Here is a 27,890-nt window from a genome sequence, read left to right on the forward strand (position 1 = left end):
CTACGGAGCAGAGGATGGAAAGGACAGGTGACAGGGTGGCTCTGTGCCTGTCTCACCTACGGAGCGGAGGATGGAAAGGACAGGTGAGAGGGTGGCTCTGTGCCTGTCTCGCCTAGGCTTCTGAGCCGGAGTCACATCTCTTCCTGAGCTACTTTTACTTAGACCTCAGCATGGCTGCTAGACACACATCTTTCTGTGGGCATCTCTCAAGGGGGTGGGTATTTGTCTTCTGTTGGGTTTTACTGGTGTGAAGAAACACCATGACCATGGCAACTCTTATAAAGGAAAACATTTATTTGGGAGAGGCTTTCCGTTTCAGAGATTCAGACCATTATCAGAGTGGCAAGAAGCACAGCAGCATGCCGGCAGCCATGGTGCTGGAGGAGCTGAGAGTTCTAGATCTTGATCTACAGGCAGCAGGAGACTAGCACTGGGCAAACTTGAGCATAAGGTTATAAAAGACCTGAAAGCCCACCTCCACAGTGACACACGTCTTCTAATAAGGCCACACCTCTTAATAGTGACACTCCCTATGGGCATAGCATTCACCCACAAGTCTGAGGGGCCACTCCTATTCAAACCATCACAGTATATCACATCCAAGTATCTCTCAATGGATAACACATCACCCATCTTGGCCTCTCTGCCAACCATCCTGGACTTGGAAGCTGACAGGCTGATCTGAACGGACACCAGCCTTATACCCAGGAAACACTGAAAGACTGCAGCAGAGTCTGGGTCCCACAACTTGGACACAAGGAAGCTAGAAAGAGGGACAAGCAACTAGGAAATTCTTCCAGGGTACCCACCTGTGCAAGAAAGACTCCTGAAGCACCCGAAGCTAGGCCTCTGCTTCTCCTTGCTAAGCGTCATTAAGACATGTATCCTTACATTCTTCCACCAAGTCCAAGGAGGGCTGGGAGTCCACTCCATCGTAAATGTGCAGCTTAGTGCATTAAACACATTCACACCACAGCTGTCATCAATTTTCTTCATAACTTGTGTTTCCCAAACTGAAACGGTCCCCATGAAACACACTACTTAGCTTTCTGTCTGATTTCTGTCACTCAGCAAGATTACTCCAGGTCAATCCTCGTTGTAGGATATTAAGGCTGAGCACTGGCTCCGTGACCACATGCTACTGATCCAGGGTGTACACAGACACTGGGTTGTCCCACCTCTGGGCTATGTGGCTGCTTCTGCTGCAAGCATAGGTGCAGGACCTGCTGGAGAGCTTGCTTTCACTTCTTTGGGTATCTTGGGATTGATGGATCATGTACCAGTCTATATTTGATGTTTTAATCAACAGCTGCTGATGGGCCTGTGATTGGAAAACATGCAGCAGCCAGAGGTGGAGGTGCAACATGTGCCAGGGCAGTCCTGTGCTTGACAGCCCACACCTTTTGGTAGTGAAAAAGAGTACCCTCGCCTATCTTTGAGGCTCCTCTCGTCAGTGACCTACATCTGCTATTGTTCTTTAGGGCCATTTCATTGGCACAGAACCCTATTTCCACGACCTTCCTGTCCATCTCCCTCCCCAGTCCCTTCTGCCAACTCTCCACTCAAGATTTTCACCTCTATTTGCTGTGGTCTCCACCTCCCCCTTCCTGTCCTCATTTACCTGTGCAGCTCTGCAGCTGGTGGGCACCTCGCAGCTGGGTTTCCATGGCATCCTGCTGACAGGAACATGTAGTTACTATAGACTTTATACAACCAAGCAGGGGACAAGACCCCAAAGAAGCAGTATCAATATCACCATGTTGGAGTCAGAGGGTATGTATGGAGAACAAGACATCCCACGTAAAGGTGGCAAGGGTCTAGCAAGGATGGAGACCCAACAGGCCAGCTGACAAATGAGGATGTGGTTTATGCTCCTGCCTCAGAGTACTCTGTATTACGTACACCCTCCCACCCTCCTTATTCCCGGCCTACAATCCACAGCTACCCTGAGAAACCTCTTTATATGGCCAGCTCTTGAGTGCCATGTCCACTTCTTTAACTGCCCCTTGACATGCATCTCAGACTATAGTTTCTAAGTCTAAATGTGCAGAGTTCAAACCCAAATATACCTGGGAGTCTTAAGGCCAGTTAGAAACATGCCATTGGTTTTCTCACCACCCACAAGGCGTGCCAGGCCTGAATGTGGGATCTCAGCACAGGACTTGCCCTCAAGAAGGTTTTGGGCCATAGACTCCAAGACCTCCCTATATCCAGCTCCCCCACCAGAGCCCTTCTGGCCCCAGCAAGTATCACCTGTGGATCTGCAGAGACCTCTTCACGTCCCCTAAGGGACATGGATATACAGAAGTCGAAATGACACAACTGCCCTGTGTTCTATAGAATGAATGGCCAGGACAACTGTTGTGTCAGGCCTCAGTGTCACTGGACCTATGTCCATACCTCATCACCAACAGATACAACTCAGAGGCACACAACCTATCCCAACTGGCTGAGAAGTCACTTGGCCATTGGGGACATACAAGGCACAGATGCTTTTCTTGTCTCTGAGTCCCATGTAAAATGACAAACTCCATGCTTTGCCAGCCATGCATCGTCAGGCCTAAACAGTGACGACCAGACAGTGTTCACCCAAGAGGCTGCACAGAGGCTGTGTGTGTACCACACAAATAGCAAGCGGCACAGTGATACTGTGCTCACAATGAAATGTGGAAATTTGGCACTAAGGTAGTTTCTCTCTGAGCCCCCAGGGCATGGTTACCACCACTATGGTTCTTCCCTGAACTCCACAGTGCATTAACACGGTGAGCCAGAGCTGGGAGGTTGGTTCAGCAAGTTAAATGGCATGTGAGTTAGATGCCTGGGGTCCATAATGAAGGTGGAAGGAGAAACTGGACTCTACAAAGGGTTCTCCAATCTTCATATATCATGGTGGCTCACACTCTCTCAAACACACCATGTACAACTGTGTCTAAGAACTACACTTTTTAATGTCTAAGAGCTACAACCCAGCTGAAACATTGTCCTATGCTTCCCAGTGGTTACAATGAAAGAAAGTACATCTTCAGCCTCAGGATAAAGGTAGGCCACAGAAGGCACACGCTGGCAGAGGAAACCCATCTGTAAGAACAGCCAAGGGCAGGAAATCTATTCTCTCCAAACAAAGAGCCCTTTCCAGAGCCAGTGTTAGCTCCTCAGTCACATGAGAACAGCTTGTCTCAGAGGATACTTGTGTTGCAGAACACACATACACACACATACACACACACACACACAGATCCTGGACAAAGGACCAGCATCAGGACCTATCCCTGAGTACAGGACACTCCCCATGGCCTCCATAGCATATAAAGATGGTTCCTTGAAGTTCTATAAAGATCTTTATTTTTATTCAGATGTGGGTGCAGAGGCTAGAAGAGGGAATCAATCTTCCTAGAGCTGGGGTTGGAGTCAGACAAGTGGTTGTGAGCCATCCAATGTGGAACCTGGGAATTAAAGTTGAACAGTACGTGCTCCTAAGTGACGAGTCATCTCTCTACCTTCCCTTCGAGCTTCTGAACCATGACTCTTCAACACACTAGGCAGAGAGACGGATTCCGTCATGGGCCTGGCAGCAGCACAGTCTTTGTTGTGTGTGTGCCTGCACACATGCCAGAGTCAGTGTCTGGTGTCTTCTGTCACTTTCCAGCTTATCCTGTTGACCCCTGGGATGGAAACTCTACTTACTGTCTCCAAATACTGGAATTACATCTGTGCACCACCATGCCTGGCTTTTTATAGAGAGCTGGGACCTGAACTCAGGTCCTCATGCCTGTACGGCAAACACTCCACTGCTGAGCTACTTGCCCACACCAAGAACCATGTTCTTAGAGTCTTCTGGCTCAGCTCCAACAGGGTGAGAGCCAAAGCTGTGGCTATGTTTACGTTTCACCTATGCAGCTGCTTCACAGACATGCTTAAACCCACTTGAGAGCTAAATGCTTTTTACAGTAACCCTGAGCAGGGGTCTCAGGAAGGGGACTAGATCATGAGCCAGCAAGATGAGTCAGGAGGGTGTTTGTTTTTTAAGTCCTTGTTGTACAAGCCTGATGAGCTGAGCTCGATCTGGGACCATGGTGGAAGGAAAGAACCAATTCCTGATTGGGTAGGTGTGAGGACATGCACCTGTGAGACACACACACACACACACACACACACACACACACACTCATGATGGCATAAGGACACTTTCCTGTTCCACCCGCTGTGCCTGGGGGAAGGCCTGCTACTCAAAATGTCACAGCCCCAAACACAATTTGAACTGGGTCCAGAAGATTCAGATTTCCAAGTAAAGAAGTAGCCATGAAAGCCGGGTGGTGGTGGTACTCCTAGCATTCGAGAGGCAGATTCCCAAGTTCAAGGATACCCTGGTCTACAGAGTGAGTTCTAGGACATCCAGGGCTACAAGGAGAAATACTGTCTAGAAAGAAGTGGCAATGGCACCTGCTCTGGCCAGAAGCAGCATGTGCACAGCCTAGGGGGTACATGTGATGTCCTTGCTGCCATGAAGTAACACAAGTAAAAATAGGAAAAGGGTTTATTAAAGAAGCCATCTGTGAGTCAGTCTGGTTAAATTAGCACACTTGACATAACACTTTGGATCAAAACATGCCTTCTTTAAAATACATTGGGCTCCACAAGCAAACACCTAAGGGTCAATTCAAGTAGCACTTCAGGAGCCCAGCAGAGTATCTGGAGGAGATGGGGCAGCAATCATTCACCTTCCCAGTGCAATAGCCACTTTCTGTAAACACCTGTCAGAAGCTAGGACTGCAACTTTCAAACCATGGCAGAAGTTGATAAGCAGTTAGGTCAGGAAAGGAGAGTCACCAAAGCTGTGGTCCAGGCAAGATCCCGGCTGGGCCCTGTGCCCGCTGCCTCACAGACTGCTGAGACTGCACAGCCAAGGAGCACAGCAGGCACCACCTACGTGCGGTTCAGTGTCTGGAAGATTCTAGAGATCTGCAGCATGACCGGGCCCGTCTCTGGGTCGTTCATCCACTGGGTGCTGTTAAGTGGGTTCTCCAGCATGTCTTCAAATGCTGTGGGAAGACAACAGAGCTGAGTGCGGCACCCACACACCGACAAGCACACTGAGCCTTTTCAATGGCCTATAGTGAAAGGGAGCAGGGACACAAGAGCTCACTGCTGACCCTGACACTCACCCTTAGGAGCCAACCATAGTGCCTGAGCTACTGCTCAAACAGACGTCAGGGGCCATCGGCAGGGAAGTAGACTGCCTGTGTGATCACAGCACCCCAACTCAGAGCCATTAACAGGGCAGGGTGGTCAGCTATGCATGTTCACACCTTTGACAAGACAATGGACTGTCTGTGTGCTCCAGCTCATAGTCCACTAGTGGGGAAGACACAGCGTGGACTCATGGCACTCCAACTCTGGAGAGCTGCCAGTAGACTCAAGTTAGGTTTGCAAACACCCCTTTCCACACACCACAGCAAATGTCCATGGGAAAAATCCTTGGTACAAATATACTCCAGCAGATTTTTTTTTTTTTTTTTTTTAGAGACAGAATCTCTGTGTAGCTCTGGCTGTTCTGGAACTCATTCTGTAGACCAGCCTATCCTTCTTGAGGGAAACTCAAGAGATTCCCCTGCCTCTGCCTCCCAAGAACTGGAATTAACTGCATGTGCCACCAGCAGATTTAATTCCATCATCCCAGAAACACCTACATGTTCTACCCTAACACAGTGAACATGTCATGGGAGGCTGGAGGACAACCCAACAGTAATCATTTGCTCAACATGCACAGACCCCAAGGTGCAGCACTAAAACAAGTGCATACACACACACACACACACACACACATGTGCACACATGCTCCCACATTAACAAAGTATTTTTTAAAATGAAAACCTTTTCTTTCTTCCTGGTTTTTCAAGACAAGGTTTCTTTGAGTAGCCCTGACTGTTCTAGAACTTGATCTGTAGACCAGGCTGGCCACAAACTCAGAGATCCACCTGCCTCTGCCTCCTACAGTGCTGGACTAAAGGTGCATGCCACTGCCGCCACCACCTGGTAAACTTTGATTTTCTAGAGTTTCACACAATTAGGGCTGGGAATCCGGGCGGTGGTGGCGCACACCTTTAATCCCAGCACTTGGGAGGCAGAGGGAGGTGGATTTCTGAGTTCGAGGCTAGCCTGGTCTACAGAGTGAGTTCCAGGACAGCCAGGGCTACACAGAGAAACCCTGTCTCGAAAAACCAAAAAAAAAAAAAAAAAAAAAAAAAAAAAAAAAAAAAAAAAAAAAAAAAAAAAAAAAATTAGGGCTGGGAAGATGGCTCAATAGAGAAAAGCACTTGCCATACAAGATTGAGGACCTGACTTAATCTCCAGTATTCATATAAAAAGCAGGGCATGATAGCACATGCTTATAATCCCAGTACTGGGAGGTGGAGACAGAAGGACCCTGGGCTAGAGGCTTACTGGCTAGCCAGCCTAGCCTACTCAGCAATTTCCAAGTTAACAAAGGACCTTGTCTCAAAAAATAAGTAAAATGGGAGTTGGCAAAACGGTTTAACAAGTAAAGGAGGTTGCCACCAAGTCTGATGACCTGAGTTCAATCCCGGGGAAGCACAAGGTAGAAGTAAAAAAAAACCTCTTGCAAACTGTCCTTTGACATCTGCATCCCGATGTATGCCCTCCCCACATAAATAAATAATGTAAGAAATGTAGGCAGCTGAGGAATGACACCTGAGGTGTCCATGTCCACGGCACAGACACATACATGTTCATCTGCACACACATGAATACATATACATGTATACTACACAGTGAGGCATCTGAGGCACAGACACATGTTCACATATACGTATATACTACACGCACTGACCCTAGAAAGTTAAGGCACATCAGGAGCGTCTGTACCAGGGAATACAGCAACCATTAGGTTTGGTTTCTTTAAAAAAAAAAAAAAAAAAAAAAAAAAAAAAAAAAAAAAAAAAACACAAAAATATTATGAAAATATGTTTTTGTTTTAATCCCAGGTGTGGGATATGGGGCTGCTTCAGATTGCCCACAGCAGCAGACTGTGATTTTGCCAGCAGCAGATAGTTTCTGTAATTGTGAGATATTTGGAATTCTGGAGACTTTTTCAGAGGGTATAGAAATGCTGGGCCCCAAGAGGTGGGTTGTTGTTGCTTGGTTGGTTGCTGTTGGTCGTGGTTTATGTAGTCATGCACAAAGACGAAATAAGAAGAAGAAATCAGATATCCTGAGGATGAAGATCAAACTTGCCCCAAGGAACACAACCCCCCACCCCGTCAGCAGGAAGTATCTAATGATGCTGTCGCCCCTTCTCCCTTCTATTCTTTTTTTCTCCCGCAACTCGTGTCAGGGGTTGAAAGAGTGGGAAAAGGGGGAAGAAGGGTGGTGGAAAGAAGAGTCCACAATTAGCCTAACAGCTCAGATTTGGTGGCAAAGTATCTTTACTCACTGAGCCATCTCCCGGCCCAGGTCCGTGGTTTTTATTTTATTAGTAAACATCAAAAATATCTAAGTAGAGCTTGAGAGAGGTATATATCCCCGCAGGAGGTATGGCTGGTGTGAACCTTCACACGAGTTCTGTAGGGATGGCATCAGCCCTGCAGGGCAGATGCGGCAGGGAAACAGATGCCTACTGCGAACCCGGTCATGCTGAGTGCGGACGCCCTGTCCTGTGAGCAGGCCGCTGCTCTGAGGAGCAGCCTACACACCTCCATCGTGCCTCCTGGCCTAGACCCCACCAGGTGCTGACTAAGTGTGCTCACTGGTGGTTTATTTCAGAAAAGAGAAAGGACTGACAGCAGCTAAATATACACCTGATAAAGAAGGTAAAACACCCAGTACCTACAATGAAGGAAGAGCTTCTCTTATCTGACCAAATGCACCTTAAAACACACTAACCAACAGACAGCAAAGTTCATACTGACACATGAAAAGAAAGCTCAGTCAGAGTGTACTTAGCACGCCGGGAGCTGAAACCCTAGCATGGCAACACCTATTTACTTCTTATACTGGCTGGTTTTGTGTCAACTTGACACAAGCTGAACTTATCACAGAAAGGAGCCTCCCTTGAGGAAATGCCTCCATGAGATCCAGCTGTAAGGCATTTTCTCAATTAGTGGGGGGGGGGCATTGTGGGTGGTGCCCTCCCTGGGCTGGTAGTCCTGGGTTCTATAAGAAAGCAAGCTGAGCAAGCCAAGGGAAGCAAGCCAGTAAGTAACATCCCTCCATGGCCTCTGCATCAGCTCCTGCTTCCTGACCTGCTTGACGTCCAGTCCTGACTTCTTCTGGTGATGAACAGCAATGGAAGTATTAGACATTTCTTAAAAACTATTAGCCAGGTGGTGGTGGAGTAGAGCTTTAATTCTAGCACTTAGAAGTAGAGGCAGACGGATCTCTCCGAGTTCCAAGACACACTGGTCTACAGAGTGAGGTCCAGGACAGCCAGGCTATAGAGAGAAACCCTGTCTCGAAAAAACAAAAACAAAACAACAACAAAGATCTACAAACAGCCTGACAAGGGTTAGGGGAGGATGTTCTCAGTGTGAAAGACCAGAGACAATGAAAATACCAAACACAGCCTTAAATACATAAGGGACAACTGTGTTCCTTATACCGTACATGCTACAACCACACATCTGCATACATACATGCATACTTTCAGCTAAATGATAGACTTAAAAAACCTTCAAAACTTTCCAACAACCTAAGAGAAATGTCTTTCTGATCATAAAAAAACAAAAACAAAAACAAAAAACCCCTCCAAAAACAAAACAAAACAAAAACCCAAAAAACAAGTTCAAGGAAACAGAGGACTTCTGTTCCCAAAAGCTACTTGATAGGAAACCAGAAATGGGACAACACACAGAGTAAACTAGAAAGAGCCAGTGTTCAGACTGTGTGAAGAACTTCCTCAGTAAATGAAGAAAAATGCAGAAGGATGAGAGACATGGAAACAGGTGGAGCCCCTGAGCTGTACCCAAGGCTGAGCTCTGTCTAGACCAGAGAGCACAAGGACACGTTAGGCCCACGCAACAATTCCTTCTCTTTGTGCTCACCTGAGCCCTAAAAGCCCAGTGCACAGAAGCCCATTTGCATTGAGGGACAGGAAAGAATCTCTGCATGCAAGGAAATGACCCATATACCACTGGACAGCAGGGCACAGTCACTCCTGCCCCATGGGATAGTTTACAACACCTCATAGGAAATACGGCAGTAAGTTACAGAAATGGCCTAAAAAGTGATGCCACATTATAAGGCAGGGACAAGTGACAGAGAGAACATATGTATAAGAGTGGCCAAACCCTACAGGAAAGCCAAGGAAGGACAAGCCCTCGGGGTCATGGCAGCCCAGTACGCAGGGGATGATGAGGTACGGGAAGGGCGTGTGCGATTCAGGGGGAGTAGTGACTGGATCATCAGACCTCTGCACTCACAGGAAAAACACTGAGGAGAGGCCCATCTTGATTCAGAAGGCTACACAGCTGGTCTAAAAACAAACAAAAGAACTTCAAACACACATGGACTTTTCATCCTGTTGTCACCCCTTAACAGTTCACAATCACAGCCATGCTCCTGGCATTGATGTCACATTAGAAGCCAAAAGGAATCTATAGAGCATAAGCAATACCACACTTTTTCTGCTGTCTCTCTGAGACAAGGTCTCACTCTTAGTCAAGCTGACCTGGAACTCCTGTCACTCACTGAGACTGCAGGTGTAAGCCGCACCAGTCTCCAGGTTCCGCTGTGAGAGACCCGAGTGTCTGCATACTGTGGACACGGATGGTAACTGCTGTGCAGGGAGAAGGCCTCCAGGCTGACCCAGACCTCTCAAGTCTCCTGCCTCTGCCTTCCAAGTGCTGAGATATAGGAGTGGCCACTACGACAGTTTTCAAATAAATGGCATGTTCCTAACTATTTACTTCCATTACTTTTTTGTTTTGGTTTAGTTTTTAGTTGTTTTAGAGACAGGGTTTCTCTGTGTAGCCCTGGCTGTCCTGGAACTCACTCTGTAGACCAGGCTGGCCTCGAACTCAGAAATCTGCCTGCCTCTGCCTCCCAAGTGCTGGGATTAAAGGCGTGCGCCACTACGCTGTCGCCGTGTTTTTAAAGTGGCAGACTTAGCATTATTTTTAGGACTTATTGGGAGGCATGGATATGCCACAGTGTGCAAGCAGAAGTCAGCTTTCGCCTTTCACCATGTGGTTTCTAGGAGCCAAACTCAGACTTGCCAGAAAACACCCACTAATCTTGCTAGCCCCATTATGTGGATTTTTAATATCTATCACAAGTAAAAAGTAATTATCAAAGAAATTCCTTCTAAATAATAAACAAAATCCAAACCCTGCTGTCTCGTCATCTCCTATTCCCATACAGGCCACTGCTCTGCTCTTCTAAGTCCCCCTCTGCAGAAGCTCATCCCATCAAGGCAGAGCCTGACTTCCAGGCTTTCAGAAGCATAGCTACAATACCTTGCATAAGCCAACCTGCATGGCACAGTAGTAGTGCCCAAAGCATTTCACTAGCACCTGTCTTGTGGCAGGGAATCCACCCGCCATGTGTTCCTCACCCAAGCTAGCCTAAGTAAACACACATACCTAGCAATGTCTTAGGGTTTGTCAAACCCAGCTGCACCACTGGGTTGTCCAGGATGGCCTGAAAGAGAGGGCTATTGGGATCGATGCCCTGGTCCAATTCCTCAGGGGATGGCTTCCGGTCTCCCAGCAGCCATTCACACTAAAAACCCAAGAACACCAGACGAGCTGTTAGTTCCTTCTCAAAGTATGTGAAGCTCACCTGTCCCTTTCTGTGGCTCTCCACAAGCCCCCATGGCTGCAATACCTGGAAGGGGCCCTAACATATACAAACCTGGTCCACATTCAGCTAGGATAGAGACAGAAGGAAGTATCAGTCTAGATTTCTTAGAAGACCTGGCACTGCAGTTCAATTTGACCACAGCCAGGGCCCTGGTCACAATACAATCCCAAACATCCTGCTTTCTTCAAGGGAATCCCAGTATGACAGTTATCTCTCCACAGCAATGAGCCTGGAGAGTCTAAATCCAGAATTGTGTCTCAGCTGTCTGAGCCCTGACTCCACACACAAGTGTGTGTGGACCCAGCACAGAGGCCTCGCAGGACAGAGTGCCTATCAGCTGTGCTAATGGAGTGATATTCAGTCCTTTTTCATCTGTTTATTTAAGTTTTTGTGAGACAAGGTTTCTCTGTGTAGCCTTGGCTGTCCTGGAACTCGCTCTATACAGCAGGCTAACTTCAAACTCAGGGATCTGCCTGCCTCTCCTCTCAAGTGCTGGAATTAGAGGTATATACCCATACCCATCCTATGGGATTCAATTTTTAACAGCTTATAGCCTGCCGCTAATAGAATATGCACACAAAAACACTGTGGGTCCAGGGTATTCTCAGTTTCTATTTGAACCATCTGCCCTAACATTTCACATACAAAGTGCCATCACCAATTATGTGTGGAAGTCCTGACACAAGGGACATTTCCAATGCATGCCACATGAGGTACAGGGGACGTGAGAGGCTCAAAGCGGAACTCACAGCAGCGTTCTGCTGGTTGTTGTTCACTCTGAGGGCATCAATCACTTCCTTCTCGTCAAAGCCCATCTCCATCAGCGAAATGACAGCCTAAAAGGGAAGAACAAGCTGGTCAGCACCCTAGCAGAGGACACTGCCACCAGGGGCAGTACCACTCACAGTGCAAGTTCCCTTCAGTGACAGTTACAGGCAGAAGATAACATCTGGCACACAAGAGGCAGGAAAGAGCACCCTCCCTTAAAACCAAGGCAAAGCAAGGAAATGTTTCATCTCTGCAGCCAAGGAGAGAAGTCGGAGCCTTGGAAGGGCATTTGCTACTGCACGACTCCACCAGGACCACTGATGGAACACAGACAGGCCCTAGGTGGCAGTTTTCCTCAGCTCTGCAGAACTTAAGCTCCATTTATTTGCAGAAACCTCCCAACCTGGCCAATGGGATTCTTATAAAAAATCCAAGCCACAGATGATACCCTAAGAAAAACATTTGTTCAACATGCCAAAATCTAGGGAGCAGGTAGCATGCAGCCTGAGTGGGCTGATCTGTAACCCGAAAGTGAAAGACCAAAGGAAGAATTAAAACTCCAGCAAAGAACAGGGAGGTGCATAAAGAACACAGGAGAGACAGTATCAGTGTGGTGATGGTAAGGTGTGACCATAACTGTGTACCTGCAGTAGCTGACGGAAGGCACACAGGTATCCTATATCCTGGGTCCTTATCCAGTAGCCAGCATGATGCACGCCCCTCCCTCGCAAGCCCACAACATGTCCCTCTAGCTCTCTGAACACTGTCCACCCAAAGGCCACAGCAACAGGTGCAGCAGCACTTGTAGAGGACAGAGCTTGTATGGAGATGTCACTGAGCAGGAAGAAGCCACCCAGACCCAAGCATGAATTTTATATATGAGGAACCAAGTCTCAGGCCTGAATGAGAACTCTCATAGACTCCAGGCCTCCTGGTTTCCCTGCACAACACAACCACAAACCCAACCTCCATACTGAGGCCCCCCATCACATACCCGAGCATCGGCTCGGAATTCCTTTTTCCTGCGTATCTTCTTGAAGATTTCTGTGAGCTCATCCCGGGTCTCCTCATCTTCAACACTAGTCCCCACAGCAGCTTCAGAGGAGGTGGAGGTTCTAGCTGCAGCACTTGCCCCTGCTTGAGAGGCGTGGCCTGGAAGAGGTGTGTCAATAGCTGGATCTTCTGAGTGTTCAATTAACCACTCCATGGCCTGAGGCACTGACATGCTAGAAGGGGACAAGAGACTCTTCTTAACTCCTCCAGGATGGTTACTGGGACTTTCCTATCCTATGTACTCCAACATGTGTCAACAGAGATAGCAAGACCAGAAGCAGCAATGGTGGCAGATGGTCTCTTGGGATGAAAACCTCCACAAAGTTCTCACCTCAAACCCCCAAGACCCAATAAAACAAACATAGACACACACCCAAAACACAAGAGACAAAGGAGTCCAGGTCCTATGTGCACAGCACAAAGAACACTGCTGTTGACCAGTTCTGGTCTACAGACTTCATATGGGATCTGAATAAGTATTAAAACCAGAAGTGAAAAAAAGACTGTTAAGAATCCCTGTCCGGCCAGAAGCAGATCTGGCTCAGAGCTCTCCTAACTTGAGAGTGCAGGGCACATTTACAGACTGATTTTTAACCCTCCTAACAGGCAGGTATTATGGTCTGCACCTTCAGTCCCAGCTACTTAGGAGCCTAAGGCAGAAGGACTGCATAAGTCCAGGAGTTCAAGACCAGCATAGGTAATAGCGACCCTCAACACACAAACACACACACACACACACACACACACACACACTCACACACACACAAATTAGAAATGACTCAGTTGGATCAGAGAGCTGGCTCAGAGATGAAGAAGAGCTCCTGAGTCTGATTCCTAGCATCCATGTCAGGCAGTTCACAATGGTCTGTAATGCTAGCTCCAGATGATCCAACTTCCTCTTCTGGCTCTTCTATGGGCACCCACAGACACATGTACATATACACAGATAAACACAAATTTTAAATAAATCTTTAAAAAAAAAAAAAGTATGACTCCGGAGATTGGAAGGGGAATCAGGGAAGGCCAGGCCAAGAAGAAAAAAAGCATACTGGTTCAGCCGAAGGGCCTTTGAGGCTCTGCTCTCAGGAAAGCCCATTTCTGTGAGCTGCCGCAAGGCAGTCTCATCCACTCGCTCATCCTCATCTTCATCCAGCATAGCTGAGGAGAAAGACAAGCCTGCCATGAGGAGATTCCTGAGCCCTTTGAAGCCCCACAGCCTCATCTGCAGAGGCTCAAGTCACCTAGCAATTACTGACGCCAAACCCCCTTCCCCCCCGCCCCCCGTGACCAAACGTCACAGGCTCGGAGCCACCCGTACCATTTGCCTTCTTAAACAATTCAACCGCATCAGGATTCAGTGCTAACAGCTTCTGTGCCACCTCAATGAGAGACACAAGGATCTTCCGGAGTTCTGTCTGAAACTGCAGTGGAATGAAGAAAGAGATCATGTCCGGTACAGTGATACACCTGCAATCCCTGATCCTGCGAGACTGAGAAAAGAAGATTGCTGGGGGTCTGAAGCCAACTTAAACTACACAGTAAAACCCTGTCTCAAAAAAAAAAAAAAAAAAAAAGATTATTTCTCAGAATGTCCAACAAACTTGCTTAAATCTGCAACCCTATCCCAGACATAGTCTTCCAAATCTACAAGGGCATCTTGGCCTTTACCTGTAATCTCAAGAGCTGGAAGGCAGAAGGAGGCAGGTCTCTGTGAATTCAAGACCAACCTAGTCTACACAGTGAGACTATTGTCTCGAAAACTAACAAAGAACATCAAAACACTAAACTGGTACAGCAGCCCCTTGCCTGGAGATGGAACACCACAGCCTCAAGCCTCCTGAGAGGCTGGATCCAAGGCTGGACCCACAGAAGCCAGGCAAGGACACATCGCCAGTCAGTCACTGAAGAATAACAAAGCTCTTATCAAAAGGACCTCTTCAGAGAACTCTGGCTCCCAGACGGATCAGGACCACAAAATGGTGGCCACCTTCCCCAACTCCTGCGCACACAAGCACGTCTTATCACTGCTGACCATGTGCTCAGGCTGCAGCTTTGACTTCAACTTAGTTTCCTCCTCAGACTGTCCCTGAAAGCTCTGCTGTACTGAGAGCAAAGGCATTGTATTCCACACAGTTGTCTGTATGTGCTTTGTCAACTTTGTAGTTTGAAAAAATTGTAAATTTTGGAACAGCTCAAAAGTAGTAAAGGGTTCCTGAATATTCTGTTTCAGATTCTTTTTTTTAAGTGGGTAAGGGGTGGTCCTAACTGTAATATCCAAGCTAGCCTCAAACCTAAGCTCAAGCCATCCTCCTGTCTCAGGCCCCTGAATGGTAGAACCACAAGCATATGCCAGTCACCACACCATCCCCAAGCACTTTTAAAGAGCTTCTTTCCCAAGCCCCACACAAGGCTCACGTCTCTCATGGTGGTTTGGACAGCAGTCCGGTCTGTGCTGCAGGCAGGCAGGTTGGCCGTTGCTCGAAGAATAGCATCTTTGTCTGGAGCCTTTTGCTCTTGTTTCTTCTGCAGAGAAAATGACTCAAATCAGAAAAGCACCAAGGACCATGAAGAGTATGACAATGAACATGGAACAGCCCAGAGAAAAGAACTGTAACCTTCTAAGCCTTAGGTGTGATCTTCTTGAGCTAGAGGATTCTGGAAAGTTCTGCGCACAGAACTGGAAGCAGAAGCCTAACAAGATACTCCAGACATGACCTCACAAACCACATGCACATGAAGACAGAGAGGATGGTGCTGCAGAGTGGTGGTCCTGTGGTGCTTCACTGCGGCTGGGGAAAAGCCTCTGGAGGAAGCACACAGCTGCAGTGAACCTCGGAGACCTCCCAAACGTCCATGAATGGAAGTTAAAGACGAAGGTGGCAGAAGCTTACAGATAAGGAGGACAGGAAAGAAAACAAAACCAGCAGTGGCCACAACACTCAGCGAGTCCAGAAGGTACAGGAAGAAAACAGTGTACAGGTGAACGAGCTAATGAATGGTTAGAAGAGAGACACAAAGGACGGCTGGGGCCATGGCTAATGCCAAGAGCCCACAGGGCAGAACCTATCAAGAGCAAGGCTATATCAACCAACCAAAGGGCAGCAGGCTACTGGGGCTAGAGAAAGCAGTCCTGAGATCCAAGCGGCAGAACAGTACCTCTGCTTCACAGCCTTGACCAACAGCAGTCTGGCTGGCCTGAGACCCTAGAGTGGGAGGCTGCACTCAGGGAAGGAGGAAGAAAGGGAAAGGGACCTTCTCACACCCAGCTACAGCTTTCCTTCTTGTTCAACCCAGCTGCTCAGACTCAGCAAGCCAACCAGAACAGATGAGACAGGAAAGGTACAAGAAGGTCTCTGCCACAGTAAGCTCAGCAGCTGGCACAAGCCTCCAGGCTCTCAGAGGCCAGGGGCACAGGAACACTTCCAAGACCAAGAAGAGGAAAAAGAAAAGTAGTGAGAAGGAGGAAGAGAGGAGCAGGTAAGAGAAGCGGGCAACTCAGCACCAACAACCCCAAGCCACACCCACCCAGTACAAGCAAACTAGGGTGCCACCAGCAAGAGCAAAAGCAGCCAGGTAAAAGGGCTGTAGGATGATTAAAGATACAGTTAAGGAAAATCCACAGGATGGCCTACTAGGTCAGCCAACAACAGCTGCCGAGAAAGAAACCAAGAAAGAAATTAACATGAACAATCAGAGAAAGCAGTTGTGGTGGCACACATCAGTAATACCAGCACTTGGGAAGCGAGGGGAAAAAGACTTCCAAGAGTTCAAAGCCAGCCTAGTCTACACAGAAGCACAGCTAGCAAGAGCTACACAGCATGGAAAACCCAAAACATCTGAGGAGCTATTAGTTGGCAGAATTATGGAGAGCAAGGCCTGGTGAGACAAAGTGTGGATCCATTTTGTTTTTTCCAGACAGGTTTCTCTGTGGAGCCCTGGCTGTCTGAGACTTGCTCCATAGTCTAGGCTGGCCTCAAACTCAGAAATCTACCTGCTTCTGCCTCTTGAGTGCTGGGATTAAAGGCGTGTATCAGTACCCAGCTGAAGATGTGTTTTAAGAGTATGTGCTGTCCCTTCCGGTCACTCTTGTTTGTTTCTGACTAGCATGCAGGGAACAGCTTTTGTTTGCTGGCTCTTCCACCATGTTTCTGCATGGTTATAGCCTAAGCCATGATGCCAGCTGATCCCAGACTGAAACTTCTGAAAAGTCTACATAACAATAGGCCCTTCTTCCTCTAGGATGGATGCTCCTGCAGCTCACAGCGATGCCAAGTCTGACACACTGAAGGAAGACAATTCTCACTCAATTCTGCAGAAGCAGAATTCACACAGTCCTATGCTTCCTGCTGACAATCCCCAAGTCTGCAAGACCCTAAGATGTAAGGAGGGTGATCAGTCCTTTGCTTGAGTTTTATCACATGGCACAGCTAAATGCAGAAAAAGCAAATGGTTTTCGGGTCTAGCTACTTTGAGTCCTTACAAAGGGTATCACTCTTTCCAACAAGGGGGTTCAACCAATGAAAACCTCTGCTTCTCTGGTGGAGATGACAGAATCCTGTCAACTGTCTGAATGTACCCAGAAGCACATTCTTCCCGCAACCTCAGCTGAGCCTTCTGCCCTCACAAGCCTTAGTATTATGTTCAGAAAGCAGGTCTGTGGCAACCAAAGGAGGCAACAGGAACCCAACATCCAACACAGAGAGAATCAGAGAGCTGGCTGCACAGTAGCAGCTCAAACAACACACATGGACCAGAAGCACCTGAGGCCTTAGACACACAAGACAAATGCTCAACCACTAAGCTACATCCCCAGGCCCAAGACAGAAAGCAATCCTAATATGCTATCCTCCTCGCAGAAGGGAGCACTTCAATGACAACAGTAAGTAAACAGGACGAGCTTCACCCAGCACTCACTGTCACTCAAAGCAAGAGGCTAGGAGGGGAGCTGCATCTTTGTCACATCTAACGTGGTAATTCCAAAAAGAGCAATGAATGCAGAACCTAGAGAGCAGAAGGAGAGTTACTGAGGACAGCAGCTGAAGGAATTAAGAGGTGAGCTAGGGTGGGTGTCAGTGGCACGAATAAATACTGATAGTTGAGGGACTTCCTTTAGGAAACGTGAATCAAATTTTATTAGATTTGTAGTACTCTTTGACTCTTTATGACTGCATTTTTACTTCATTTTTACTTAGAATTGTAAATAATGCCATGATTTTTAACTTTGCATTTAGGTACTGTGTCAAGGCAACTCTAACAAGCTACTAGCTAGGTACCTTAAGTACCTAAGCAAGAAGCAGGCTACATAGTTTGTGGTCAGAACTATGTTCTTTTTTTATTTATTATTTATTTATTTACTTATTAATGAGTGTTCTTAATGTATACTCGCCTGCCAGAAGAGGGCATCAAATCCCCTTATAGATGATCATGAGCCACCATGTGGTTGCTGGGAATTGAACTCAGGACCTTTGAAAGAGCAGCCAGTGCTCTTAACCACTGAGCCATCTCATCAGCTCCCAGAACTATGTTCTCAATACTTACAAGGACTTCAAGTCTAAACATCCAGTTAGAACTGTAATCTGAGCTCTGCTATCAGCTAGAAAAGCAGGGTGAGGCCCAGGATCTGCCTGGTGAAGATGGATGGAGCAGCCTGCCCATGTGCTGCTGACTGTACCCACACCCACACCCACACCCACCCATCGCCATGGCCAGGTGGCCAAAGATAAGGAGGGTGTGAAGGCCTGGCACTCTTCTATATCCTTGGCCTCAACGGAGACCCCAAAGTAACTCATCTTCTATCAGGCCACAGGTCAACCCAAGAGCTGGCCTGACCCTTCTCTAAGACCAACACTCTCTCCTTGACATTTTGAAGCATGTATAAGAAACTCCAGAGCCCTGAGACAGGAAAAGTTGTTAAACAAAGGTGACTGCCCTTTAAAAGAGCACATCCTGGGACTGGAGAGATGGCTCAGCACTGAAGACTGCTGGCTACTCTTCCAAAGGCCTTATATTCAGCTCCTAGTACCCACTTCAGGAGGCTCTTCTCCATCTATAGCTCCAACTGCAGGGGATCAGAAAGCCTCTTCTGACCTCTCTGGGCACAGACACATAGACTCATAGAAATACACAATAACAAAATAAACACCCTTTATAAACCATTTCCCTCCACCAGGCACAGGCATGTGGTCTGGTGTTAGCGTAGACAGGCTGACAGGATGCGTCTTGCACTGCATTAGAGAACCTTGCTGATGGATGGGCTGGGGCAGCCACTGTACAAGAGACAAGGGGGTAGTTTTCCTAAGGCCCCTAGATAAAGAGAAGGTATAAGCCCCAGATGACACTCTAACAGACTTCAAGACAGAACTCAGCATAACTGCAAAATTGCAAGGACACACACAGGCCAAACCAGGTGCACCACTGCTTGTAGCCTCTCCGCAGGCCAACCCTTTATGTACAGGATCCACACTGGCAGCAGCACCGAGGAAGCACTTGCTGAGGACAATGTTCTCACTCTCTTCTGCCACCGTTCGGCAATCACAAACACACTCAGAGCAGAACAGGCATGGTCGTGATGAAGGGCCCCTTATACCACACATGTTACGGAGAGACTGTACAATCCCAGAACATAACTCAAGGACTTTTTTGAAGTCTGACACATGAAAGATACCTAGCAATGAAGAGCCCTAGCTCTTAACGTTGAAACTTACCTTTTCTTCTGCTGAGACATCAGCCATCTTAGGGAGTGGAGAAGGAGCACGCTTTTTTATCAATAACAAGACATCTAGAAAAAAATAAGTTATATTTATGAAGTCAGTTACTGTTCCATAGCTATAAATGATATAAAAGGTACCAGATGGGGGTCAGGGAGACGGCTCAGTGGCTTAAGGGCTTGCTACACACAAGGGAGGACTGAGGTTCGGATCCTCAGAACCATAAGAATGACAGGTGGGCACGGCAGTCTGCCCATGGTTGTACCACTTAGAGGCAGAGACTAAAAATCCCCAAATTAAGCTGGCTAGCCAGAATGGCTGTATAGACAAGCTCTGGGTTCAACAAGAGACTCTGCCTCAATGAATAGATGTGAAGCCTAGACTTCCACATGTGTATTTATGCATGTATACATATCTTTGTGTGTGTGTACACGTGCACACACACAAACCACATATACACACGAGACACAAAAATGTTACTTAATGCTTTAAGGTTAGAAAGCAGGATCCCTGGGTCCCTCCTAAGCCAAGCCAGTGTCGCCTCCTCAGCTTTGAAGTGGCCCCTGGGTCACCATAGATGAGCTGGGGCTTCAGAGGTGGGCACGGCACATCCCTGATAGCCACACAGGGCACTAGTGGACATCTTGCATAATGTCTTTACTTTAAAGGGCTCAGTTCTAAAAATCTGTGAGGCAATAGATAGTGATCTAAAGCATGAGCAACCTGTAGCCAGTCCACAGTTCACCATGGCGGGGGAAGGGGGTGGGGTCGCCTCCCCCTCCATTTTGAGTTTGGTCATAGGTCATCATAAGTCCTTATTTGAATGACATACAGAAAACAAGTTTTGTCCCACAGCCAAGCATAAATGAAAAGTGGATGTGCAGAACAGAAGTATGTCACTTGGACCCTCAGCCAGCCTGCCACTGTGATGAGTGCTTCCAGCACAAGAGTAAAGCCACAGAAGCTCCAGAAACTGGGTTTGCTTTAAAACAGGACTAAACACAACACTCAAGTCTGGCTTCTCAGATGTTTGTCAGTTGTCTCGCTTCTGCTCTTCTTCACAAGTACACCAAAACATCATGTACCAGAGTTAATCTGCTTCTCCTGCTCATGTCTAAATTCAGGAAAGAGCCTTGTGGGTGGCCTGGGGATGCAGGCCCCACGCTCTGCGGACTCTGCCTACAGCCTCCTTACCTCGGTCCTGGATGTTTTCTTCCAAGATCGTTTTGCTGTCACTCAGCACCCTCTCTGAAGCAGCATGTATTAACTTATGGTGGGTCACATTCTTGGGGTCTTCTAAGCTCCCATGAGCACCCTGGGGGAAGAATTAAGCCACAAATCTCTAAATCGGAAGTAAATTAGGACAGGGCTAACATACAGCCTGGCATCTCAAGCCACACATGGAATTACTAAGGCTTCCTCTTTGTCATGTGTGTATGTGTAGTGTATATATGTTTTCATGTGGGTATGTATATGTGTTTCCACAAGCATGGCAGCCAGAGGCTAATGTTGGGGGGGGGTCTTCCTCAACTACTCACTTTATTTTTTGAGACATTATTTCTCATTTGAGAACTTGGCTTATCAACTCAACTCTGCTGCCTGGCCAACAAGCTCAAGATGCTCTCGTCTTTGCCCTCATCCTCACCCCACTAATGCTGGGATGACAGACGTGCTGCTGCCCGGCATTCACACAGGCACTGGGGTCCAAACCCAAGTCCTCATGACTGTACAGGAGACACTTTACCAACTGAGCCAGCTCCAACCCACGGGATTACTGCATTTTCATACTAGTCAAGACATTAAAGCATAAATGACAGTAAAGAATACCCATACATGATTAAAAAAAAAAAAAAACTGAGTAAAATGCCAGCAAGCATTGAACCGTCTACGCTTCCAGGCTTATAACCAGCTCACAGCAGACTCCTGGGACGGCTAAGAGCTTGGGAACGCAGAATCCTACTGATGAGCACTTGCAACCCAAATCACTTTTGTTTGGAAAGATCTGGAAAACTACTTTTAGATGAATATACGCCTGTGGTCTTCTTAGGATCTGAAGATCTAGTTGCGTTCTGCATTTGCTTTTCCTTCTTCAGCAGTCACACAAAAGGCAGAAGAACTGCATAGAGAGAAGACTGCTTTCCAGGAGCTAGGAGGCAACACCTGCCCGCTGAATACCACAAAGTCCTCAGCAGATCACAGTGAACAACTGGCCTCAGCCTAGCCTTGGGCCCAATACCCATACTCCAGATGTAGCCTACAGGAGATCGGGGGCACACACTCGTGTTTATGTCTCCAGGGCCCAAGAACCTAGTGACAGCATCAGGCAGAGGAGGTAGAAAGGAAACTATCAGTGCTACCAAGGAAGACAGCACCTCTGAAAGGACCCAGCAGGTGATCCCGCAGGCACCTACCTCATGACAAGTGACTTCACATACTCAGTGGAGGCTTGTGCAATCCCTTCAGTCTTCTACCACAGTAGCTTCTAATCTCAGCCAGGCTCCAGCACTCACTCATACAGAATGCAAACACACCGTCTCCAATGACAGAGTCCTGTCTGTCTTTGGGTCACACCGATCATATATCTGATTGTCAAGGAGAAAAAGACCAAGAACACCCTGCCGATACCACATGGCACAATTGGGGCTCACTGTGCTTGTGTGTTCTTCACCAGGTATACTCACCGGAGTTTGTACAAGTTTCCACAAGTCCACCATTGCCCAGCATCACACAACTTCCCCAGGCCCAGGTACCACACATTCTCCAAACTCAGAACAAAGTCAAGGACTATAACTATTTCTTGCTGCTATGGGTTCCTGGTGTGAGACTAAGAATGGAAGAAGTCCAGAAAACCAATGAGAGGGCTCACCTGTGCTTTCTAAAACCCGAAAGGAACCGGCACAGGCCTGGAAGGGAGAATGGGCCCCTCACACATTCAGGCACAGGTTCCTCAGGCCTTCCTGGAAGTTCTGGAAGGCATCTTGGGTACCATGATGCACACACTCAACAAAGGGCCTCTGTGTATATGGCTGCTAACCAGAAGAGAAGACAAAACAGAAGCATGTATTTCCCTCCAGACCCTGAAGTTTTAGAGAACCAGAGTCTCCCATCAGCCTCAGAATGAAACCACTTTTGAAAAGTGGCCCATCACACAGAGACAGAGGTTAAGAGCAAGGGCTATAAGATAAATCTAACTTACAGCAACCAACTTACTCACCATTGTGACGAAGCAGAGAACCTCAACTCTTTTTTTTAAAGATTTATTTATTTATTTTATGTATGTGATTACACTCTTGCTGTCTTCAGACACACCAAAGGAGGGCATCTGATCCCATTACAGATGGCTGTGAGCCACCATGTGGTTGCTGGGAATTGAACTCAGGACCTCTGGAAGAGCAGCCAGTGCTCTTAACTTCTGATCCATTTCTTCAGCCCCAAACCTCAACTTTCCTTGAACCTGAAAAATGGCTCTTTAATAATGTCAATTTGTCTGAATTAAGAAATACCCACGGCATCGCTAAGGTGCACTGCTGGGTGTCTATAAGGGCTTTTCCACAAAGAATTAAATGAGATAGAAGAAAAGCAAGTCTGAACATGGGAGCTCTATCCCATGGGCCGGAATTCCAGACTAAATACAAAGAAGTCAGCCAACTGAGTGCCAGCACTGCCCTTTCTGCTTCCTGATCCAAAGATATGTGAGCAAGCAGCCTCAGGTCCCCATTAACAGAGCCACCTGCCACAATACCCCATCACCACCACCACCATAGAGAACTGTATCCCCTCAAACAATGAACCAAAATAAATATCCCTTCATTTGCTTTGATGTGGTACACAGTCACAACAACCAAAACAGTAGAACACCCATTCTGCTTCCAAAAATACTAAGTGGGATACTTGAAATTCTAAAATCCCTGGCTAATCCTAGCAGATTTGTCAAGTTCAGAATACAGTATGAAACACAATTAAAAAATAGTAACTGTATTCTGAAGCATGTCAGCAGCACATCAGGAACAAGACATGACACAGGTCATCACACTACATACCACCACAACCCTATGTTCTTGTGCACATATCCCAGAAGTGTCTGTCATTAGCTTCTGCTCATGTCTGGTAGGTACTGTAAGTCATGGAAAGATGACAGGACCTGAATCTTCACAGGACCTGGGACAGTTTAGGCTTCGGAGAAGTCTTGTGCTTCATCCAGATGCTTTACACCATAGAAGAGCTTCCCCACACTACAGCTTCACCACGCCTCACCACACCACACTACAGCTCACCACACCACACCACACCTCACCACACCACACTACAGCTCACCACACCACACTACAGCTCACCACACCACACCTCACCACACCAAACCACACTTCACCACACCACACTTCACCACACCACACTACACCTCACCACACCTCACCACACTACACTACAGGTCTACCACACCACACCACACCTCCAAGACACCACACCACACCTCCAAGACACCACACCACACCTCCACCACACCACACCTCACCATACACCACAGCTACACCACACCACACTACAGCTCACCACACCACAGCTCTACCACACCACACCACACCACACCACACCTCACCACACCATACACATCACCACTCACCCCCTTGAGAAAAGAGGGCTTACTACGTCCCTTTCCTAGACAGTGGAAGCTGGGGAATACCATGGTGAAATCACTTTGAATAAAACAAAAAGGGGAAGGCAAAAAACAATTCCTTAAGAATTTTAATAACAAGCTTCTCCTTGATATAGCTGTAAACTCCCAGGAGTGTTGTGGGAGAAAATGTTTTAAAAACTGTATCATACCCCTCAGGAAGAGAGAAAAGAAGAAAAAGTAATAGTAATAACAACTCCAGTAACCAGTGTATACAGGAGAGTAAAGAGAATAGAAGTCAATAGACAGCAATATCTTGTGCACGACACATTTCCAAGGAGACAGTCAGGTACAACAAGAAAATCCTCTTTTCTAATAAATGCATGGTGACTCCTAGAGCTGATGGGACCTGAAGGTGGGTCTGATGCCTCTGCTCTCTAGTCCTGTCATTTACAATAGTTTGTATGCTGTAAGCTCTCCTGCTACTTCAGCCTTCATACCTGGAGGATGTAGAGTAGAATAAATCTCAATTTAAACAAGAATAATGACAAAAACGGCCAAAATGACACAACTCCAATATCGACTGGAATATTAAATAACACAAATAATTAGCATCATATCAAAACCTGCTGCCTAACCTCACGGCTCCTAAAATTTATTATTAAGCATCCGTGAATCACCTCCCCATTCCCTTCATAAAATATTGCCATGCTTATTATGTATATCCATACCATGAGTGAGTTAGGAAGACATCACAGCAGTGAAGGTGGCATCCCACGTTGCCGTGGCTTGAGGCTGACACCACCTTTCATTCCTTCAATCCTTACACTGGCTTTGAGGTCATTCCAAGCTCAGCCCTGAGGAACCTGACCTAGGGGATGACACAGCATAGCACTAGACCAGCTTGGATGCTAGGGAACAGGCTGGATGCCCAAGGAAGCGCCAACCTTTAAGCCTGTGCTAAGCCTCTGGGTCTTGCTATTGAGAAAACCCACAGGGTCAGCACAGGCTCAAAGGCTGGGGACTCCTTGGGCTGTCTAAATACATTTTGCCCTTGAGCACGTGAGCCTCACTGAGGTGAACCACAGACATCAAGACCCATGGTTAGTCAACATCTAATGCACTGCAGAAGAGGGGCTTGAAACACATCTCTTGGAGCCTGCCTGACATTACCACCGACTACACAAAGGCACACAGATGATAAACCACCCTTTGCAAGCAGCTGCTATCGTAACTTGAAGACTGCTTTTAGAGGAGATAATGCTGAACTCTAACCCAACCTACTTCTGTAGATCCCTAACGTTCCGAAGAGTCCCCTCTAAAAAGCAGTCTGGCACTAATCATGTCTAGTATGGTGCTTCCATAGGCCACCAGTGTTTTAACAGGCATCTGTTTCACCTTTAACTGAGAGCAGTTAGAGCCACGATGGCATCAAGAACGAATCCCAAGACTTAAACTACCTAAAACTAAAGGGCTAACTATGTACAAAGCTCACTGAATGTAAGTAAACTTAACAAATGCCACTTGCTGGCAAGGAGACAGTTGTCCTGGACCTTCCCACTCAATCAACTGTTGCCCCAGTAGAAAGTAGAAGCCTAGGGACTTGTCCCACAGCGGCACTATTTTAAGTGACTACAACTAAGTGCCAAGTCCCGGCTAGGGGCTCCAAGCAGCTGGCTCTTCAGGCAAGGAGCCGGCTCTCTTATAATGGGATCTAGTTACTTCCAGCTTCTGGAGAAAACTGAAACCTCATCCAACAGCAGGCAAGCCCCAAGACTAGAAAACCATGAGCCCTTGCCTCTGCCTCTCCCAGTCTCCGTTCATTCTCGCCTTCACCTCCCTAGCACATTGCAGAAATTAAATAAAGCTCGCCCATCAGCTGGGCCAGATGCTCTTCTCTGAGCAGCTAGGTTTGTGATTAGAGGTGTAGAGAAAAGAAGCGGGAGGCGCTGTCCCTGCCAGGAGAAGCGAAGACGGCGGGACCTGGGGTAGGGTCCAGGCAGAAGCGAAAATCTGGCGTCTAGATAGGGATAGGAGTGTCGGTGCAGATGGGAGTCTGGGGGCTAGGGCGGAGTCTGGGACAGAAGTCTAGGTTTCTGGTTTCCAGAACGGAGGCAGAGGTGGAACTGGGTCGTAAGGAGCTCGGCCTTACATGTTTGAGGCAACTCTCCTTGAGCTTCTCCACCGATGTGTCCTCGGTCGCCTCCTCCAGCCACTCGGCGCCGTCGGCGGCGCAGATGTGCAGCCGAAGCACCTTGCCCGCGAAGATCTTCTCCTCCTGCACAAACATCGCGCCGCCGCCCAGGCCTGCACCCGCCGCCCGAACCCGTGAAGGTCACTGGGGCTGGCGGGAGGACCAGGGGCGGGGCCGGGCCGCCGCGCGCTCCTTCGCTGGCCGCCGCCGCCCCGCCCCGGCTCCTGTCAGCTCGGCCGCCCGTCACTGAAGGGGCAGGAGTTGTACCTTCGCTGGCACTGCCCGCGTCGCCGTAGCCGCCGGGAGCGCGCTGTCGCAGCCGCGCCGGAAGTGCGTTATGGACGCTCGTGGGTATGCCGGGAAGTGTGGTTTTTTGGTAGGCGTTCCGCTGTTGCCCCCGCCGCGCCGGAAATAGGTAAAGTGCGCCGAGGCACGTCGGGAGTTGTAGTTCCCAGGAAGGCTCACGGCCCCCTTACCAAAAAGAAAAAAAGGAAAAAAAAAAAAAAAAAAAAAAGAAAGAAAGAAAGAAAGAAAATAATGTGTGAGGTGCATACTGGGAGTTGTAGTTCTCCATATACCTCATTACTTCAGCACCGCCCAGCTTTGTTACCTGATTTGCTGGTCTGTTGGAATTTGAAAAGGGCGCCAGAGTCAAGTACACAACATCTTAGAGTTGTCAAGGGAAAATATAAAACGTCTGGATCAGGGTACTAGAAATGGGTCACAGTTGTAAGTGCTTGTCTGTTATGCACAAAGCCCTGGGTTTGATTCTCGGCGCAGCATAAGCCTGGCACGGGTTTATAATCCTAGCACTTAGGCAGAACCAGAGGTTCAGACAGGTCATCCTTGACTACGTAATGAGTTCAGGACCACACTGGAATACAAGCCTGAATAAAACACATATAAATGTTCACGCGTGCGCGCGCACGCGCGCGCGCACACACACACACACACACACACACACACACGGGCTAGAGAGATGGCTCTGTGGTTACCATCACTTTCTACTCTTGCTGAGGATCCTGGTTTGGTTCTCAGAACCCACATGGTGGCTCAGAATTATCTTGAAGATCAGACACCCTCTTCTGATTTTCAAAGGCATGCCAGTAATGTTAATACATATATGTAAGCAAAATACTCACAAAATAAACCTTTTTAAATTAAAAAACAAAAACCCAATTATCAGTGATCCAAGAATGGTGGTGTGGAAGTAGGAGGAGCAGCAGTTGAAGTTCATAGTTATCTTTGACAAGATCTATGAGATCTTGCCACAGATCTGAGTCTTGGCAGACGGTACAGAACAAAGCAATAAGGGTTGTGAGGAGTGCATCTGAGGCTCCTCCAGCTGGTCTTCAAGTCCGGCAGGCCTCTCCCCCACAAATCCCTTGATCTTTGTCCAAAGCCTAGGCAACTCAGCCCATTCTTCAGAGGCCTTACGTCCTCTTTCTCCTGGAAGCCTATAATGGCTGCCACCCCAGGGCTACTGGTTTGCATAATAAGAATGTTTGCAAGTATTTCCACATAGACCAAATTCAGCATCCTACCACTGTATATGCCAAAAGAAGTGGCCAGAAGGACATGGGACAAGTCCTTTCCATATGTTGGATCTGGCTTTCCAGAATCCCCAAGAATAGGGAAGTGAGCAGAAGGAATTGTGGAGACAGTGATCTTGGCAATGTATGCATGAGGTCCCTTTTGAACTGGAGACAACAGGTCCCCTCCTCCAAAATCTCCAGACTTC

General features: G+C 47.7%; 1 protein-coding gene across 4 annotated transcripts; it reads right to left on the reverse strand.

The window, feature by feature from the left end:
- Positions 1-4,516: 4,516 nt before the first annotated feature.
- On the reverse strand, positions 4,517-26,456 carry Ubac1 (UBA domain containing 1). Of its 4 annotated transcripts, XM_076937600.1 has the most exons (11): positions 26,108-26,445; positions 20,538-20,658; positions 19,341-19,414; positions 15,052-15,159; positions 13,955-14,057; positions 13,686-13,794; positions 12,578-12,809; positions 11,565-11,651; positions 10,596-10,734; positions 9,435-9,487; positions 4,517-5,039 (listed from the first exon to the last, which is right to left on the reverse strand). In XM_076937600.1, exons 1-11 carry the CDS (start codon positions 26,243-26,245, stop codon positions 4,992-4,994), a joined length of 1,212 nt encoding a protein of 403 aa, XP_076793715.1. In that variant the 5' UTR covers positions 26,246-26,445; the 3' UTR covers positions 4,517-4,991. The 4 variants fall into 4 exon arrangements, with proteins under 4 accessions (XP_076793715.1, XP_034363441.1, XP_076793716.1 ...); XM_034507550.2 differs by lacking the exon at positions 9,435-9,487 and having other exon boundaries at positions 26,108-26,456; XM_076937601.1 differs by lacking the exons at positions 9,435-9,487; positions 26,108-26,445 and adding an exon at positions 24,687-24,826.
- Positions 26,457-27,890: the final 1,434 nt, after the last annotated feature.

Source organism: Arvicanthis niloticus, chromosome 6, assembly GCF_011762505.2.
Source record: "Arvicanthis niloticus isolate mArvNil1 chromosome 6, mArvNil1.pat.X, whole genome shotgun sequence".
Taxonomy (NCBI): domain Eukaryota; kingdom Metazoa; phylum Chordata; class Mammalia; order Rodentia; family Muridae; genus Arvicanthis; species Arvicanthis niloticus.

What these genes read in the sequence shown, in the direction of transcription:
- Ubac1 (XM_034507550.2), bottom strand. Translation starts at nt 26,245, where the DNA reads ATGTTTGTGCAGGAGGAGAAGATCTTCGCGGGCAAGGTGCTTCGGCTG. An exon ending in AGAAAACATCCAGGACCGAG is followed by an intron (nt 19,415 to 20,537) that starts GTAAGGAGGCTG and finishes ATTTTTTTCTAG; the next exon opens with ATGTCTTGTTATTGATAAAA. An exon ending in ACAACCAGCAGAACGCTGCT is followed by an intron (nt 10,735 to 11,564) that starts GTGAGTTCCGCT and finishes TTGGGTTTTTAG; the next exon opens with TGTGAATGGCTGCTGGGAGA.